The sequence below is a fragment of the Triturus cristatus genome, chromosome 7 (genome assembly GCF_964204655.1).
Source record: "Triturus cristatus chromosome 7, aTriCri1.1, whole genome shotgun sequence".
Taxonomy (NCBI): domain Eukaryota; kingdom Metazoa; phylum Chordata; class Amphibia; order Caudata; family Salamandridae; genus Triturus; species Triturus cristatus.
In genome coordinates, this window is record NC_140590.1 from 1,668,603,535 (window position 1) to 1,668,621,435 (window position 17,901).

At 47.6% G+C, this 17,901-nt stretch overlaps 1 protein-coding gene across 1 annotated transcript in view; it reads right to left on the reverse strand.

Moving 5' to 3' along the window:
• Positions 1-16,092, reverse strand: part of CDH4 (cadherin 4) — a 1,855,428-nt gene extending 1,839,336 nt beyond the window's left edge. Inside the window, exons 1-2 of the mRNA XM_085619784.1 lie at positions 15,801-16,092; positions 7,267-7,378 (exon numbers count right to left, since the gene is read on the reverse strand). Coding sequence (XP_085475910.1) covers positions 7,267-7,378; positions 15,801-15,857 — 169 coding nt within the window. The 5' untranslated portion in view covers positions 15,858-16,092. The remainder of the gene's footprint in view (positions 1-7,266; positions 7,379-15,800) is intronic.
• Positions 16,093-17,901: the final 1,809 nt, after the last annotated feature.

Below are 17,901 nucleotides of genomic sequence, written 5' to 3' on the forward strand. Positions count from 1 at the left end.
ACAATGCGTATCTAACCGCGTGGACACAATATAGGAGCAGCGGCCGCCAGCTCCAGATGTAGCTATGGGCAGTATGTAATAAGAGGGGGAGAACATTTTAGGGAGGGAAGGTGGCATTTTCTACCACATGCAGACATCTACGCCACAGCAGTGAATGCCCTGAAGCAGGAAGCTGGTAGGGCAGTGCTTAATTTGAGCCAGTGGTTTCTGGTGCTCTGCACCAGCACTTAATTGTCAACCGCGGGGCATGTAACAGTCTGTTTCTTATTATATCAATATACAATAAAAATTACTATTAGCTGAATTGTCACACTTGTTAGAGTGTGATGGTTAGTAGTTGTGTTGATACTGCCATTGGCTGCGCTGAGAGGGGCAGTGTGTGGGGCAAGCTGCAGTGACCTCCTGATGAGAGCCCTGGCACAAATTAAGCACTGCGGTAGGGCATCTCTGCTGAATGATCTGCAGACACATTGTAATGTCTTTGTGTGACAATCCAATCTTCAATGAAGCTTCATCCATTTAAAAGAGCACAACAGGGCAGAGTACTGAGTTCAGAGGGGGAAGGAGGGAAAAAGAGATGAAACTATTGAGAGTGAGCAGTACAGTGACTATAGGAAGGTACATGTATATATTTCTGCAGGTGGTGGATATCGTCTGGAACGGTGGGGTACTGGATTACCCATATAATCTTTACAGGGCACAAAGTGTATAAAAGATTATGGCCTTCACTGCACTAAAGTACATTGTTTAAACAAACGTTGCTCGCTCCAAGACCACAAGGATTTAACATAAATGTAATGCCACTCTATTCTGTTCCAACTGTGGATTCACTCTGACACTACACTGGGGGAGATCTTCTTAGACACTGTCATGGCGGTAATTAAATGAGCTGCCCTGGAAAGAAAGCCAGATGAAAAACATTTGTTAGGTGATGTTCAAAACTTTTGCTGACAATACAAGGCATTTCCTGACCAATTAGGGAAAGACTGAGCTAAAACTGGTTCAAGCTAAAACTGGTTCAAGCCTTTCTGCTGAGAAGGGCACGCTACGTCCTGCTATGCATGGCCCTGGAAGCGGTGTAATAATTGATTCAGTTTCAGCTCCAAATCATGATGTCTAACGCTCTGCTTGAGTTGGATCCAGACACTGAACTCTCAGTACTAGGGAAGGGCGGTAAACTCCGCTCCTCCAGGGGAGTTTGCAGTGTTTTGCCAAAATTGCACCAACCGCCGCGTGGCAGAGTTTTACTCACATGGGGCTGACCATGGTTAAGTTGGCGAGCACGAAAAAACGAGCGCTAGAGGTTCTCCCAGAAAGATTTCTCAACATGGGCGGTCGCAGCAGGTCGCTACTACTCGAGTTGAAAAAGTTGCCGCTCGCATTGCAAAAGTTGCTCGCTCAAGTAGCAAATCTACTCAACAAGCAGAAAGAAGCAGCACCCTCTGGAGCGCCGCGTAGTGCAGCTCACACTGATTTTACAGAACGGGACAAGCTTCCAGCACAAAAGAATCAGTGTGACCAGAACAACTGACCAGAAGACTGCCGCTCCCAGAACTCCGCAGAATTTCGTGGAGATTTTTTAGGTAACTCCGTGAAATTACACAGAGTAAAACTTCGCTAGTTCTGCCCACTCTTACTCAGAACCCATTCCTATCGATGGAACCAGCAGGTGCAGTAAGGATCCCTGGCACAGTCTCACTTCTGCATGGTGGAGTCGCAATGCTGCAGTAACCATGGCGGCAGAGCAAGGGATCCAAGACTCTCACCCTCATTTAAAAAACATGTGAGATCTTGAGCACTTTCCAATAGTTCTTAATTCGTGAATCATTGTTAGTGAATATTGGGGTGTGACCTTAGCTAAATACGCAAAAATTATTTAAAACTTTTTTTAAACTTCTCCTGCTTCAGGAAGTGTAAAGTTGGGAGAAGGGAGTGAGTAGAGTGCCTTGAGTGACGATGGCTCGGTGCTCGAACATTCCCCACTGTTGGATGTCACAAAGCGCAAAATCAGGAACAAGGAATTTGAAATAGCGCTTTGAAGTCGGTGGATAGCGTGTTTTTTTAATTCCCACCTAGGGTTTAAAGCAGAGCTGAGGAATAGTAAGAGAAAAATCATGATGTCTGAAATTTTATGTACCTTTGGTGGGACACCCGTGTGTAGGTAATAAGGCAGGTAAGGCTCAATTCGGCCTGAGAACCGTCGAAACACATCCTCACAACTTCAGGCGGTCATCGCTTTTGTTTCAAAAATCTATCACAAATAAAGTAAACAATTGGGGGTTCCGCCTCTACAGATGAAAGGGTCTTCATGTTGCAGGACTGTGAAGACATATCATAAGCCGTATTTACTGAAATTCCCAAGCTTGTGATTTTTGCAATGTTAGCACTGAAGGGAAGACTTTCTGCAAATAATCAATCAATCAGTAATCTTATAAAGCGCGACTACTCACCCCTGAGGGTCTCAAGACACTAAGTGGGCGGCGGGGGGGTCTAATTACCATTAGCATGGTGATTTTCATGGAAAATAATCAACCAAAACACAGCTTCATTAGTGAAGTGTGATTTACTTATCTTGTGGTATTTGAATTAGAACTCTGTGTAGAAAACCAATGTAGGATTAATTCTTTTATAAACTAACACAGTAGCATTTTGTATGCACAGTGGTGTGGACGACGGGAATAGCACATAGAAGTTCATCCCATTGTCTTTGGGCGCAGTAACACTGTACTCAGTAGAACCCAGTAGCAGGGATAGATATGGGTAGATATACCAGGTTTGACGCCTCTTTCTGAGTTCTTGCAAAGTAGCATCACGTGGTAATACCATGCTATGCCTTCCACCTTCTCCACAGGTACAAAAACTCAGACTGACTCCAGGTTTTATCTGCTTAAATGCATGCAGGAAAGAACACGAAGGTGTCGTATTTTTTGCAAAATTTGGGCACAAATAATCTGGACTTCTCCTAGAGCCATAAAGCAGGTCTCAACATTTTCTTCAAATTATAACTTTGTCAAAGTTGTTCACGAAGGCTACAAAAACATGTGACCCTTCTCACACCACCAGCACTGGCATAGTAACAACTCACTATTTAAGCAATCTGTCCTGGAAGATTCCCAAATTTGGACCAGTCTATCCCGCTGGCATTCTTAAAGTACAGCGTCAGCCATCTTTCCGGAAATAATCTAGTTAAAATTCAGAACCACACAAGAGTCCCAACCATCTCCGCTTTATCAGCCGACTCTCATTGGCGTTGCATTTAGAGAAGCTCTTGGCGCACAGTCTAACCGAAGGCTACTCCCGGAGGCACGGCAGAGGCACGGACCTCCTTGCCAAGACCCTGTCTGGAGGGAAGGTTCTGCATGAGCCACATGTTCACACCAACCTAGACACTGAAATAACTCTGTGGGATTTTGCATCCAAGTGATAACGCTTTGGGGCAAAAAAGTGTATATGAAAATTTACATTCTGACAGACTCAACACCATGCAGTTGCACAACCAAAATTATTTCAAACTTTGGTCTGTCAAAGAAAGATAATCTGTCACTGAATGAAAGGGGGCCCCATAGCACTGAGCGAAGCATCTATCTCAAATGTTGTAACCAACCCTAAAAGCTGGAAATAACACCAGCAGTGGAGTTCTGTGTCAACTATGTCATTTTAACTTGAACTGTAGAAAGAATCAAGTTGATCCTGTGGAAGGGACTGTTTTGGGGGCACCCAGATCCAGTTGGTTGGCGGGCTGATGTCCACTCGCAAATGGCCACTGACACGGTCATTCTCAGAATAACACAAAACCTGATCATTACAACTATGAGCTGAGACAGACAACAAAGCTAGAGTTTCTGATCTTTGGCATTCAATTCATGGACCAACCCATCCTCTGAACAGGCTGGAGGCTGGCACGCCCTTCTATAGGCCGGTGTTCTAATAGATGGATCCATCACTGATGTACCAGTTTCCTCATGTCTCAAAGAAGGGCAGCAGAAAATAAAACCAGAAATGGATCCTTATACAGGGGTACACATCAGTGGCACATCATCAATCCCAAACCCAGCTGCCAGAAGACCCACCAGTGTTAATGGTCACAGCTAATACAGCTGTGCTGATGACAGTAAGCTATATATGCAGTGGAGTATGAGTAATCCACGTGGCAGCCGTACGGTCCGGCGGAACATCATCTGTGAACAGGGAAGTTCTAGTGAGGAACCCTAGCGATCTGGAATTAAATGCCAAAATCAGACGTCTTCTTATGAAGACCGTGGATAACCTACTGGCAACAACAATGATCCAGGGTCCATAAAAAATTAAACACATATTCCTATGTCAAAGTTCAAACAAAGATGGAGAAAACCAGGGCAGTATCATTTAAGAATTTACCAAATCAGTTAGGCAAGCGATTGGATTTCAGACACCTTATTCAACGCCTTAGACCAGAAGATCTCTCAATCGCTATGCCTTCTTTTTCTAAACATGTTTGATCTGCAACTCATCACAAGTGGTCTATGGCTACATTTTGACTACATAAAGCTCCTTTTGAATTTGTATTACAGAGTTGGGGGGAAAGCTCGCGTGGATACATACATACATACATAACAGGAACAAGTATTGCCTTGAATCCCATTTCGACTGGACCACTGTTGAGCATAAGCTTTGATTGGTGGATCTTACGTTTGCAATACATAATAAGAGACGCTAATGGTCGGAGAATAAAGTCAGGAAGCAAAGCTTTGAGGTCACAACTCTAAAGACTGTGCCGTTCAGTGGCTGGTGTTCGAATGGAGCACTGGTCACACCCCTCAATCCCATTGGGTCATAAAACATTTAAAAAACACAAATGTACCCCCTATAGATACGCCCATTCATTAAAGCACCAAATAATGTCCTAACATCAGAACCAACATGAAACTCTCACAACACTTTTGGGAAATATATAATATAACATAAATATATATATCTATATATATCCATCTAAAAGACTCTATACATGCAATGTAATTGTTGTACTTAATTTATTGTTAGCTAATAGGAATTCCATCAAAGTTAGGAACTAATCATCAGTGGCACACTGTGATGATGTCATACATTGTCAACACTCAACATCCTCAGAACATCAGAATGAAAAATCTGGGCGGTGCCAGCTTTGTAGATCCCCCAGTTGATGCGCACGGCGAAATGTGTGCCAACGGTGCCTGCCCGTTCCCTAGATTTCCAATCAAGTTTCACAAATACCACGAGGGGCAAGCAGGCTGGCACACAGCTCATTCACAACTCATTCAGAAAAGCAGGCGTTGCCTCTTCGAGGGAGCTAGTCAATGCACAACGCAGGCCACATCTGTCTCCTGGCGGTATAGAAATTACAATCACAAAAGCGCTGGTAATCCTGCAATTACAATAAAGCTAATTGGTAGTTGCTACTGCAAGTGTGCGTTCCATGTTGTCAATGCAGCCTAAATGGAAGAAAGTGCCTTTTTTGCGAACAGCATGTCAGTAGGAGCTGTTTACCACATTTTAAACAACAACGTCTGTTTTATTGCGCAACGCTAAGCAGGGACAATTTAGGGAATGCCAAATTTGGCAATAAATCCACTCTAGAAATTATCACAAAACCATCACCGTGGGCTGAACAAAGAGTGAGATAATGGGACAGAACTGAAAAGGTTTGCAATAGAAACCGCCAGCGCGAGCTCACAGACGCAAGTCACCCCAAAACATAAACACTAAGACAAAATGGATCGATAGATTAAACCCACCTGCAGATAGAACACAGCTTTATACACACACATATCTACTCAATGTAAATGTCTCTACCTGGCATTGGCCAGGGTAATAGCACATTGTTTTCACGCCTCACTGACAAGGGGCGTGGCCTACGAGTAGAATTGTCGCGAGTGAGTCGTCAAAGTCCTCCCTCCGCTGAACCGCGCAACAAATGACATTACATTGTCTGATGTTGTGTTCGTTGAGATGCTGGAGCGGTGCAAATGACAAAAAGGTGACAGCGAGATTTATGATTGCGCCGGCGAAACGCCATCATTCACTGAGGGACATTTGTTCCAACCAATAGGGAATTGATGGATGGTAGATAACCGACAAGTGACATATTAAATAGAAGATAAATAAATGGTTTTCGCGGTAGGAGGATAGATAGATAGATAGATAGATAGATAGATAGATAGATAGATAGATAGATAGATAGATAGATAGATAGATAGATAGATAGATAGATAGATAGATAGATAGATAGATAGATAGATAGATAGATAGATAGATAGATAGATAGATAGATAGATAGATAGATAGATAGATAGATAGATGCTTCGGTTAAGCGATAACAGCGTCAAAGTCAAGAAATAGTGAACAACAGAAACATCACGATAAACGGATCTATTTTGAGACATCTGGAAACATTGAGACAACTTGCAATCAACAGCTGATACAGAAGAGAGGCGTGGCCACATACAGCATCTTGGTTTGTCAATCATGGGTTGAAGTCCTACGTCAGCTTCACTGTGCGTCCTTTCGCACGAGGAAGGGATGCAGCCAGTGTGCTCCAAGGAGTATTCTCAGTGTGTCCGTTGACTGAGCCAATGAGACTCGTGGCCGCATCAGTGAAACGTCTGTCCTCGGGGGGGGGGCGCCTAGCTTGTCTTTTGTGAAAGGGAACACACATCACTTCCAGATACCTGACCTGCTCCTGTCATCATCACAGCTGAACAAAGCTCAATATTTCAAACATTCACAAATGCATCCCCTCCTTCAGAGACATTTCTACCCTAGTGTTCAATGAGGTCTCTCTCTCACTCAGTCCATTGATAAGTTTGCAGACACCATACTATGGTCAAGACGTTGTCAGCACTTTAGACAGCTTTAGCATCAACATCAAAGCTTCTAAGTGGAGTTTCATTGACAATGTGCTGCCAGGAGTCTTCATTCTTTAAAAAAAGTTTTAGATAAATGAGAATAGTACGCTGAGCGTGACATCCATATACAACACCACGGTACTGTACCAGACGAAAAATAACAGAATCATTCCCCCATAGAGGCCATCAAAGTCATATACATTGAAACAACAGTGCATGAACGCTACCCCTATGGCCATACAGTGGAAATACAGCATTCTGTGCTCCTTGGGTCCCCCCGGCCTGTCCCTATGCGGTTCCGTATGGATCTCTCTGTGTTCCGCCCAATCCCCCCAAGGAGTCTTCGTTCTTGCTATGAAAGCCCTGTCATCTGTGCCGCATGGCCCCCAGCCGTCCCTACTCTTACCTTTGAGTAGTTTCTGCCCCTCCATGATGTTCTGGGAGACCGATGCGGTGTATCCCTCTTCCGTGAAGCCCGGCTTGCAGGCACCTCTGAAGGTAGGATCCCCATTGTAAACCTGCGAACGGTGGACAGGAAAGGGTTAAATGACTGTGTGCTGGAGGTGTCGTGAGAAGTGCATGGCTGTTCAAGCATCACCTGGCTTCCCAGGAAATCACGTGCATTTACACTTAGCACCTCTGCAGGAAGTTGAATGTCCTTCAGTGAAAACCTAAGGTTGACACAGAGCCCTATAGGCCATAGGAAATACTTATACAGCGTGAGGTCACACAAGCTTGCTTACCCTATATGCGCATCAGCAATGGTGCATTTTGGAATTTAACTGGGCAGATACTACAAGGTGCTGAGTACCTACACTTCTTTGATTTGGAAGGGACAGTACCAGCACTTCTCAGCACTGCTCCAATGCTTTTAATGGGAGAGTACCGGCACTTTGAGAAGCAGCACTTCCATATTCCCATTTCAAGCACTGTTTGAGGGCGACATTTTGTAGCGTGGGATTGGGGAAAGACAACTGGAAGGCTTTCTTTGCACGGGGTGGGACCATTCTAACTGATTGCCACTTTACATAGGTAAGCATGCCCGCCTCACATAGGGGGCACCATACCGCACACGCGTACCAATATCTTGAGTTAAGGCTCTTTCAGCAGGCACATGCCCCCTCTAGTCCTGTGTCTTTAGTGATCCTGCCCACACCAATAGGGTCCGTATAGCCGCGATAACCAAGGGTTAATGAAGTGATGCCAACTTCTTGCATGTAAAATTTACTTTCTGATCGCTCCCTCAACATTAGACTCAAATGTCCTCACGAAAGAGACATGCTATATTATGAAAAGCGCCGATGCACTGGTTTCATCCAAGGAGAAACCTACAGAGGAAGCGCCTGGATACCCTATCTGGTCATTAGCTGCGCTTTATAAATCCTGAATGATTGATTGATTCATGGACGCTCTGCGATGATTGGGTGGAAACTATTCATGTCGGAGAGAGAACGGCTTTCCTTCCCCACGCCGGGCGTGCATAGAGCGGTTACTGCGGCATCGGGCAGGGGCGCTGAGAAGATGCGCGAACACAACTTAAATAGATACGGCTGGACCAAAACCCGGAAAGGCTGGACGGAGGGGGCGAGGAGAGGGAGAGAGATGTCTCAGAGGAAGGGAGCAGTAGCGGTACAGAGGGAAGACGGAAGTGGACAGGGGAAGACAGAGCAGGGAAAGGGGGCTGATGAGACAGAGCGAGGGCAGAAAAAGTGACTGGCCAGAAAGGGCATCAGAAAGGGCATCAAAGAGGGCATGAAAGGGTCCATTTAGGGCGCAGGCAAGGCCGGAAGAAAAGGAACATATCAGAGCAGGCAGCGAGAGCGGACGTGGGGAGGAACAAGCATGTCCAGGCTTGAGGGGTATATGAACAAATAAAAGGTGACAAGCAGGGAAACAGGACAAAAAGGGGCACAGAGAGAGGACCAACCGGAACAAAAGGAGGCAGAGCGAAGAGAGGATAAGGAAGGGGGATGGGTGATACGGAAAGGGAAGGCAAAGGAGCAGACATGGCATCCCGCAGCGGGGAGAGGTGTACAAGAGAGGACAGGCAGGGCACAGAAGGGAAGTACAGGGAGGCACAGAGGGAAAGGACATCGAGCAGGCAAAAAACTCCGATGGAGGACACATCCCACAGAGGTGGGAGATGGGGAAAGGTGAGTGGGCAGAATGAGGATTAACTCTCAGTGGGAGGAGAGAAGACAATCACAGGCATTTTAAGGCATGGGAAGTGTAGGGAAGGGCACCGGAGCCCAATCTCCCAAAAGGCGCCCTGAGAAAGTGTTTTGAACTCTTCCCCTGGGTCTGCCTTCCTCTGTCTGCACAGAGTCATCTTAAGGCTTTTGGGGCCAAGACATATTTTGACATTTTTTGTGTGACCCTGTTTCTGATCACTTAAAGTACAATTCGATATTGTTTGGTATATTGCAGGCTGAATCAGAATAAAAGGGGTACAGTAGCATAGTAAAGATGCTAGGGGCCCCGGGGCAAGCTTGGGAATGTAACCCTTTGACGGGTTTTGAGGTAGTGAAACACACCAATTTTGAAGGTTTAATGGGCCCTGTAAGGGCTTGGGGCACCGGTGCCACTGCACCAATGGTAGCCATGCCCCTGAATAGGTAATACAATCCAAAGTTGTTCCAAACAGGAGGCTAAAAATATGTCTTGCCCAGGGCCCCAAAAATTCTCACTATTACACAACTGACAGTAAGAAGTGGGAGGTGTAGGCCAGTGTAGGCAAAAGGTGCAGTGGCACTGAGGACCAAAGGACTGAAGGGCCTCTAACTCACTCCCTGCATCCACAAAAGCAAACCTGGAGGTCGCTCATTCTCCTACACCACACCCAAGACATGGAACAACTTCCCTCAACACAACACAGCCTCCTGCTCGTCACTTCTTGAGTTCTGTAATCGAATGAACACCGAAGGGACCACACAACTAAACACCTGCCCAACCGCCTGGACCCTCTCGGGTGATTAGTGCACTATACAAATCAATATAACATAACTTGAATCCTCAACCAGCAGCCAAAGAGCCCATTTCCGCTGGCAACAGGGGCCATCAAACTCTGGCCAGGAAGGGATGGCTAATGCGGGTAAAAGTGTCAGGAAGTACAGCAGGTACAGCACAGATAGGGGTCCTCACATCGCACTACGGGATCAAGCAGAGAAGGACAGAATGGTGGACACTTTGGAATCATGAAGGCCAGGTGGGCTGCCAAGCTTCTACTAGGCCCATGTCAAATGTGACACCATAAACAAGCCAGGGCTTTCCAGCCAAAGGCACTTTGCAAGCTGGAACTTGTAGGTTGGGATTTTCCAATTGTAGGTATGGTCTCAAATGCCCCAGCATGCCAAGCGGCCTGGTTAAAGAGCTATCTGAGGTGTCACGTGAATGTCACTTTGCAGCAAGGGTCATAGAACGATGATTGTAGGGCGGCAGCGCACAGACAAAAACCAGACAGGCAGAGTGAGGGGCAGGGCAGAAAAAGAGGGCAGAAAGGACAGGGGAAGAGGGCAGAAAGGGACGGAAATGTGTGCATAACAAAGAGAGGAGCAGGGAAACAGGAGAGGGTGGCAAGAGCAGTGAAGGCACAGACATGAAGAAGAGGCGGGCAGTGCAGGTATTTTTTTCACATTTCAATGCATACACAATATATATATTTATTTATTTCGAAGATAAATTTCATGATGAATAGAATTTGTTCCTTTTCCACCCATGCCAATGTACAAGTGGTTTCAGTGTGCATCTCAATAGAGAACGTGTGACTCAGAGTATGATGGGGGAGTGGCAGGGCACGGGAAGTGAAGAGGCACGGAGTAATGGGTAGACTGACAGGGTACGGCAGGTAGAATGACTGGGAGACCAGTTAGTAGGGTACAGTGGGTAGACTGACAGGGTACGACAGGTAGAACGATTGGAAGACCAGTTAGTAGGGTACAATGGGTAGACTGACAGGTAGAATGACTGGGAGACACAGTTACAGCAATAGCGTACAATGAGTAGACTGACAGGGTACGACAGGTAGAATGATTGAGAGAGACAGTTAGTAGAGCACAGTGGGTAGACTGACAGGGTATGACAGGTAGAATTATTGGGAGACCAGTTAGTAGGGTACAAGAGTAGACTGGCAGGGTACGACAGGGGGAATTACTGGGAGACACAGTTAGTGGGGTACAGTGGGTAGACTGACAGGGTATGACAGGTGGAATGACTGGGAGACAGCTAGTAGGGTCCAATGGGTAGAATGACGGTATGACAGGTAGAAGGAATGAGAGAAAGTTAGTAGGGTACAATGGGTAGACTGACAGGATACGACAGGTAGAATGACCGTGTCAGACAGTTAGTAGGGTATTATGGGTAGGCTGACAGGGTCCGACGAGTAGAATGAATGGGAGACTCAGTTAGTCGGGTACAATGGGTAGACTGACAGGATGCGACAGGTAGAATGACTGGGAGACCAGTTAGTAGGGTACAATGAGTAGACTGACAGGGTACAACAGGTAGAATGACTGGGAGACACAGTTAGTAGGGTATAGTGGGTAGAATAGCAGGGTACGACAGGTAGAATGACTGGTCGACACAATTAGTAGGGTACAGTGGGTAGATTGATAGGGTATGACAGGTAGAATGATTGGGGGACCAGTTAGTAGGGTATAATGGGTAGGCTGACAGGGTACGACAGGTAGAATGCCTGGGAGACTCAGTTAGTAGGGTACAATGTGTATACTGACAGGATACCACAGGTAGAGTGACTGGGAGACACAGGTAGTAGGGTACAATGGGTAGACTGACAGGGTATGACAGGTAGAATGACAGAGACACAGTTAATAGGGTACAATGGATAGACAGTGTACGACAGGGAGAATGACTGGGAGACTCGGTTAGTAGCGTACAATGGGTAGAATGACAGGGTACGAAAGGTATATTGATTGGGAGACACCATTAGTAGGGTACAATGGGTAGACTGACAGGGTATGACAGGTAGAATGACTGAGAGACACAGTTAATCGGGTACAATGGGTAGACTAACAGAGTACGACAGGGAGAATGACTGGGAGACACAGTTAATAGGGTACAATGGGTAGACTGACAGGGTACAATAGGGAGAATGACTGGGAGACTCAGTTAGCAGGGTACAATTTGTAGAATGACAGAGTACGACAGGTGGAATGATTTAGAGAGACAGTTAATAAGGTACATTGGGTAGACTGACAGGGTACGGCAGGTAGAATGACTGGGAGACACAGTTAATAGGGTACAATGGGTAGACTGACAGGGTACAACAGGGAGAATGACTGGGAGACTCAGTTAGCAGGGTACAATTGGTAGAATGACAGAGTACGACAGGTGGAATGATTTAGAGAGACAGTTAATAAGGTACATTGGGTAGACTGACAGGGTACGACAGGTAGAATGACTGGGAGACACAGTTTGAGTAGTAGGGTACAATGGGTAGACTTACAGGGTACGAGTCCAACAGGTGAAATGACTGGGAGACACAGTTAGTAGGGTACAGTGGGTAGACTGACAGGGTACCAGAGGCGCAACTAGAGCCAAATTTCGGGGGGGCTGAACTTTAAGCAATAGGCAGATTGGAGCTGCAGGGGCTCTTAGAAGGGGCGAAACAACAGCAAGGCCTCATTAACATGCAAATGGTCTTTTAAAGACCTGTGAAGTGCTCGGGTGCGGCTGCTTTTTTGCCCGGGAAGGTGTCTCATCCCGGGCTGCCACACACGACGGGGGGGGGGGGGCTGAAGCCCTTTGAGTCCAATGGGTGTTGCGCGCCTGCAGGGTATGGGAGATACAGTAGGGTACAAGGTGTAGAGTGGTCGGATATCATGTGTAGACTGGGGAGTGGTAAAACATCTGCTTTTAACCCGTACCGTACGGGCCGTACGTAGGACCAGGCCAGGCGCGCAACACCCATTGGACTCACAGGGCTTCAGCTCCCCCGTCGCGTCGGGCAGCCCGGGATGAGACAGCCTCGCGGCACACACACAGCCGCACCCGAGCACTTCACAGGTCTTTAAAAGACCATTTGCATGTTAATGAGGCCTTGCTGTTGTTTCACCCCTTCTAAGAGCCCCTGCAGCTCCACTCTGCCTATGGCTTAAAAGATTCAGCCCCCCCCGAAATTTTTTCGCAGCCCCCCCCGAAATTTGGGTCTAGTTGCGCCTCTGGACCAGGCCTTAGTAGGGTCAAGTACACCTATGGCATGGATTCTTCACATACTAATGTCACAGACGTGTGGGCTAACGAGGGTTAATGAGAGCTCCACATCCGGTGCAGGCGCGTGCAGACTGGGGGTTGGGGAGTGTGCAGAGTGAACTCCACTGCCATAATGTTAAGCAATGTTACAATCACAGCTGGAAGGCAAGGAATGAGGGCGAGCGAAGGACAGCGCGTGAACGTGGAAACTCTGCTGACAGCTGTCAGTCACTGCACAGTAAGGGATGGATGTGTGTGCAGGGAGCCCTGGAGGCAGCTTCCTCGCGCGCCTGAAGCATGTAAAGCGTGTCATAGAAAGCGCATTCGCTCCGCCGAAAGATCGAGTCATTTCAGTGGACTCTACGGCTGACAGCTGCTTATCACTACAGGTAACACCGTGCACAAACACACAACTGTGTATTTGGGACCCTGATGAAAGCTGTCAATCACTGCAGGTGTGTGGCGGGATCACTCCTAACAGCTGCCAATCATTCCAGGTGCACTGTTCAAGTGATAACGTAACATGGGGTACAGGGCTCTGGGGACAGCTGTCGTTCACTGCAGGTGCACTGTGAAAGTAAGAACGTGGCATGGGGTACAGGGCTCTGGTGACAGCTGTTGATCACTGTAGGTGCACTGTGCAAATGAAAACATAAATTGGGGTACAGGGCTCTGGTGACAGCTGTCAATCACTGCAAGTGCACAGTGCAAGTGGAATGTAAAATGGGGTGCAGGGCACAGTGCATTTGAATTACTGCAGGAGTGTCCTCAGCAAACACCTGTCAGTCAGAGCAGGTCATTCTGTGTGAAGGATGGAATGTGCGAGGCGGCTCTGCTCACTGTGCATTTACACAATGGGCGTGTGGAGGGTGAAATGCGCGTTAGGTCGGAACTTGCTGAGAGCTCCCCATCCCTGTTGTCACACAGTGCAGGTGAAGTGGGGTACAGGGCTCTGGTGACAGCTGTCCATCACTGCTGGTGCACTGTGAAAGTAAGAACGTGGCATGGGGTACAGGGCTCTGGTGACAGCTGTCGATCACTGCAGGTGCACAGTGGAATGTAAAATGGGGTGCAGGGCTCTGGTGGCAGCTTTCGATCACTGCAGGTGCACAGTGCAAGTGAAATGTAAAATGGGGTACAGGGCTCTGGTGGCAGCTGTCGATCACTGCAGGTGCACAGTGCAAGTGAAATGTAAAATGGGGTACAGGGCTCTGGTGGCAGCTGTCGATCACTGCAGGTGCACAGTGCAAGTGAAAACGTGACATGAGGTACAGGGCTCTGGTGACAGCTGTGGAACACTGCAGGTGCACAGTGCAAGTGAAAACGTGACATGGGGTACAGGGCTCTGGTGACAGCTGTGGAACACTGCTGGTGCACAGTGCAAGTGAAAACGTGACATGGGGACAGGGCTCTGGTGACAGCTGTCGAACACTGCTGGTGCACAGTGCAAGTGAAAACGTGACATGGGGACAGGGCTCTGGTGACAGCTGTCGATCACTGCTGGTGCACAGTGCAAGTGAAAACGTGACATGGGGACAGGGCTCTGGTGACAGCTGTCGAACACTGCTGGTGCACAGTGCATTTGAATTACTGCAGGAGTGTTCTCAGCGAACACCTGTCAGTCAGAGCCGGTCATTGTGTGTGAAGGATGGAATGTGTGAGAGGGCTCTGCTCACCGTGCAGGTACACGATGGGCGTGCGCAGGATGAAATGCACGATAGGTCGGACCTTGCTGAGAGTTCACCATCCCTGCTGTTGTCACACAGTGTACGTGAAGGTTGGAGACCAGTCCATCAACTGCTGTCAATCACGGGAGGTTCACAATTCTTGTGAGTGGAGAAATGTATGAGGTGGTTGTAGACAACTCCCACTCACTAGAAGTGAGCCGTGAGTCCGATTTAAGTGTGGAATGGGAGACAGGACCCGATGGATAACTGTCGATCACTGCAGGTGCAAATTGTATACGTGTGAAAGAGTGTGTGAGAGAGCCCTGTTGACAGCTACCACTCACTATATGTGGACAGTGTAGGAGAGGGAAGGGTGGAATGTGCGATAGGACCCCGTGGTTAACTATCAGTCAGTGGAGGTGCACACTGCATATGTTTGAAAAAATGTGAAAGAGAGCTCTTTTGACAGGTCCCACTCACTACATGATCAGAGTGTGAGTGAAGAGTGCCATGTGCGAGAGGACTTTCCTGACAGCTGTCAATCACTGCTGGTGAAAGTCGCGGTGTATTTCGCCCAAAGCTGCCAATAGCCGCAGGTGTCTAATGTGTTTGGGACGGATGAAACTTATGAATGGACTGTGGTGACAACTGTCAATCACTGCAGGTGCGCCATTTATGTCGATGGTGTTTGCAATGAATGGTCCACAAAGGTGCACACTAAATTTCACGTTTGAAATTCGCGAGGGAGCTCGGGTGGCAGCTGTCAATCACTGCGAGGGCAGAGTGTCTGACAAAAATGAAGTGCTTAAGGATGCTCGGCTGATACATGACATCCACTGCAGGTGCACAGCGCCTGACATGCTGCGAGCACGTGGGGCAGGTGCCCAGGTGCACAGTGTCAGCAGTAGGCGGGCAGATAACAAGATGCGGTGCAGTCCGCAGACGAGGGGTGTGTGTGAAGGGGATGCGGCGTCTCGCCAGGTGCAGAGGGATTTTGGCGTGAAGTACAGGAAGGGGTGGATAGGAGCAGGAGGAGGGGCCCCATGTGACACTCCATCACACTCACCGTGCGCGCTCCGCAGACCTCCAGCAGCAGCAGCAGGGTAAACGGAGGCACTGGCATCCCGGGGTTCTCTTTTGCCCTCCTGTCTCCACAGTAGTGCCTCTTCCTGCAGGTATCCCCGCAAATGGTGTCCTGTGCCTCCTTCAGCCGGTATCTCCTCTTGGCTGTCTGTGCCTACTGCCTGTACCTCCAATGGGCTGTGAAGACTCTGGGCTCCGGCGCGCTCCCAGCACCACCCTCTGTCCAGGCGCGCTCCCAGGCTCCCTGCCCCCCGCTTACTACACGCTCTGAGCCTCCGCTGCCAGCGCTCAACTGCAGGTGAGAAAGCGAGCGGAGTGCGGATCTCGGAGGCCACGCCCACCCGGAGAACGGACCCTGCAAGGACACGCCCCTGGTCGGGCCACGCCCACCCACTACTGAAAGCTCGCTCATAGGCTCCGCCCCTTAAGAACAGACACTTTCACACCACGCCCAGAGTGGTTGATGCTTGATGTTCGAAATCATGCCCCTTAGGTGTTTGGCCACACCCAAAAATAACGGTTTTCTCCATATAAGCACGCCCTCTTTGTTTCCCCACGCCCCTCTCGAAGGTAAGACCAGGAACAGGACCACACCCTCTCCCACATGCCTAGGCTCACATCACTGGCGCGGGAGTACAGTCTTCTGGTTCCATCACGTACGGCAACGCCCCTGCCGTCGGATTGGACGTTCTGTCAACGAGGCCACGCCCCTCCGGAAGACTTTGCTCCATGAAAGCGGCAGTCTGCTTGTTACTCGGGCGTTCCTTCATCGCCCCTTGTGGTAACAGACGCCAAATGCAGCCGAGGAAAGTGAGGGAAATGCCTATAGAAAATCAGGCGAGAATATCTAATTATAGAAAGCATGAATAATCCTAGAGATCTGGGCGCTCCTGGCTTGTGAGGCTGGGGTGAGGATGAGGTGAACTAAAATAAAATGAAATTAATGAGTTTGCTTAGACAAAGATTGTGTCTGCTCATAGCTGCCAAGGTTTCAGATTGCTTATGTGTGACATTTTCTTAATTTCTGTGTAATTATTAGTGACATTCAACGACTATGAGGGACACTTTCTCGTGAGCTAAAATCAAACAATGAAGACGAGGGAAACGTATAAATATCAGCAATTACACCCATTTGAGCAACAAGAAACTCTTAGAAGATCTTACAACTGCTCTAAAGCTCCAGAAATGGAAGGGCGCCAAATGACATGACACACAGACTCAAGACCCCTGAAATAGAAGCTTAACACTTGCTTAATAATAAACAATACATTTCTACATGTTTTACACCAGACTGTCTTACAATGTGTGTAATACAATTTAAAAACAATGTACATATTCATAGTGCTTCCGGTCGCAGTCTGCAACCTCATAGCACTATAATCAGTGCTTTCAATGAGCAGGTACTGTGCGGTACTGAGTACCTGCACCTCTTTATTTTGAGAGGAAGAGTACCTGCACTTCTCACCACTCCAGCAATACATTTAATTGGAGAGCACCAGTACTTCTCAGGAGCAAACAGGTACTGTCTGCCTTTTGGTAAAATTACAAGAGTCAAAAGTAAAAAATAAACACATACACTGGGTCTTGTATGTGACCCGTGGAAACTACTGTTAAAGGGCTGAATATTGAGGCCTCGTGAAGCTAAGTTGACAGCAATAGAAATGTATGAATATTTCCATTTGTTCTTTCACAGCAACCAGTGGTATGCCATGAATAGTCATTAACAATACGGAGCTGAGGGGGTAAATGGGCAGGTCGTCCCCCACTCATAGACTGATCACAAAAAAAAGGACCTGCCCAGCAAAGTGAACAGAGTGAGCAAACTTTCGTCAGTAACCCATACACATTCAAAACTACTTTGTTTTGATTTATCATGAGTGGCCAAATTTTATACCGTGCATAGATAGGGTCTGATGTCACTCATTTCTTTGAAAAGACCTATATCGTGCCTGTGTGTGTATGTGAAGTGTTTCCCTTGTTATCCCATTTCCTAAAAACATATAGAAAAGGAAAAGGCAGAGAGAAACCATGTGCGTATGGTATCCACTCAAAGACAACAGTGATAGAAAAAAAGGTGGGGAAAG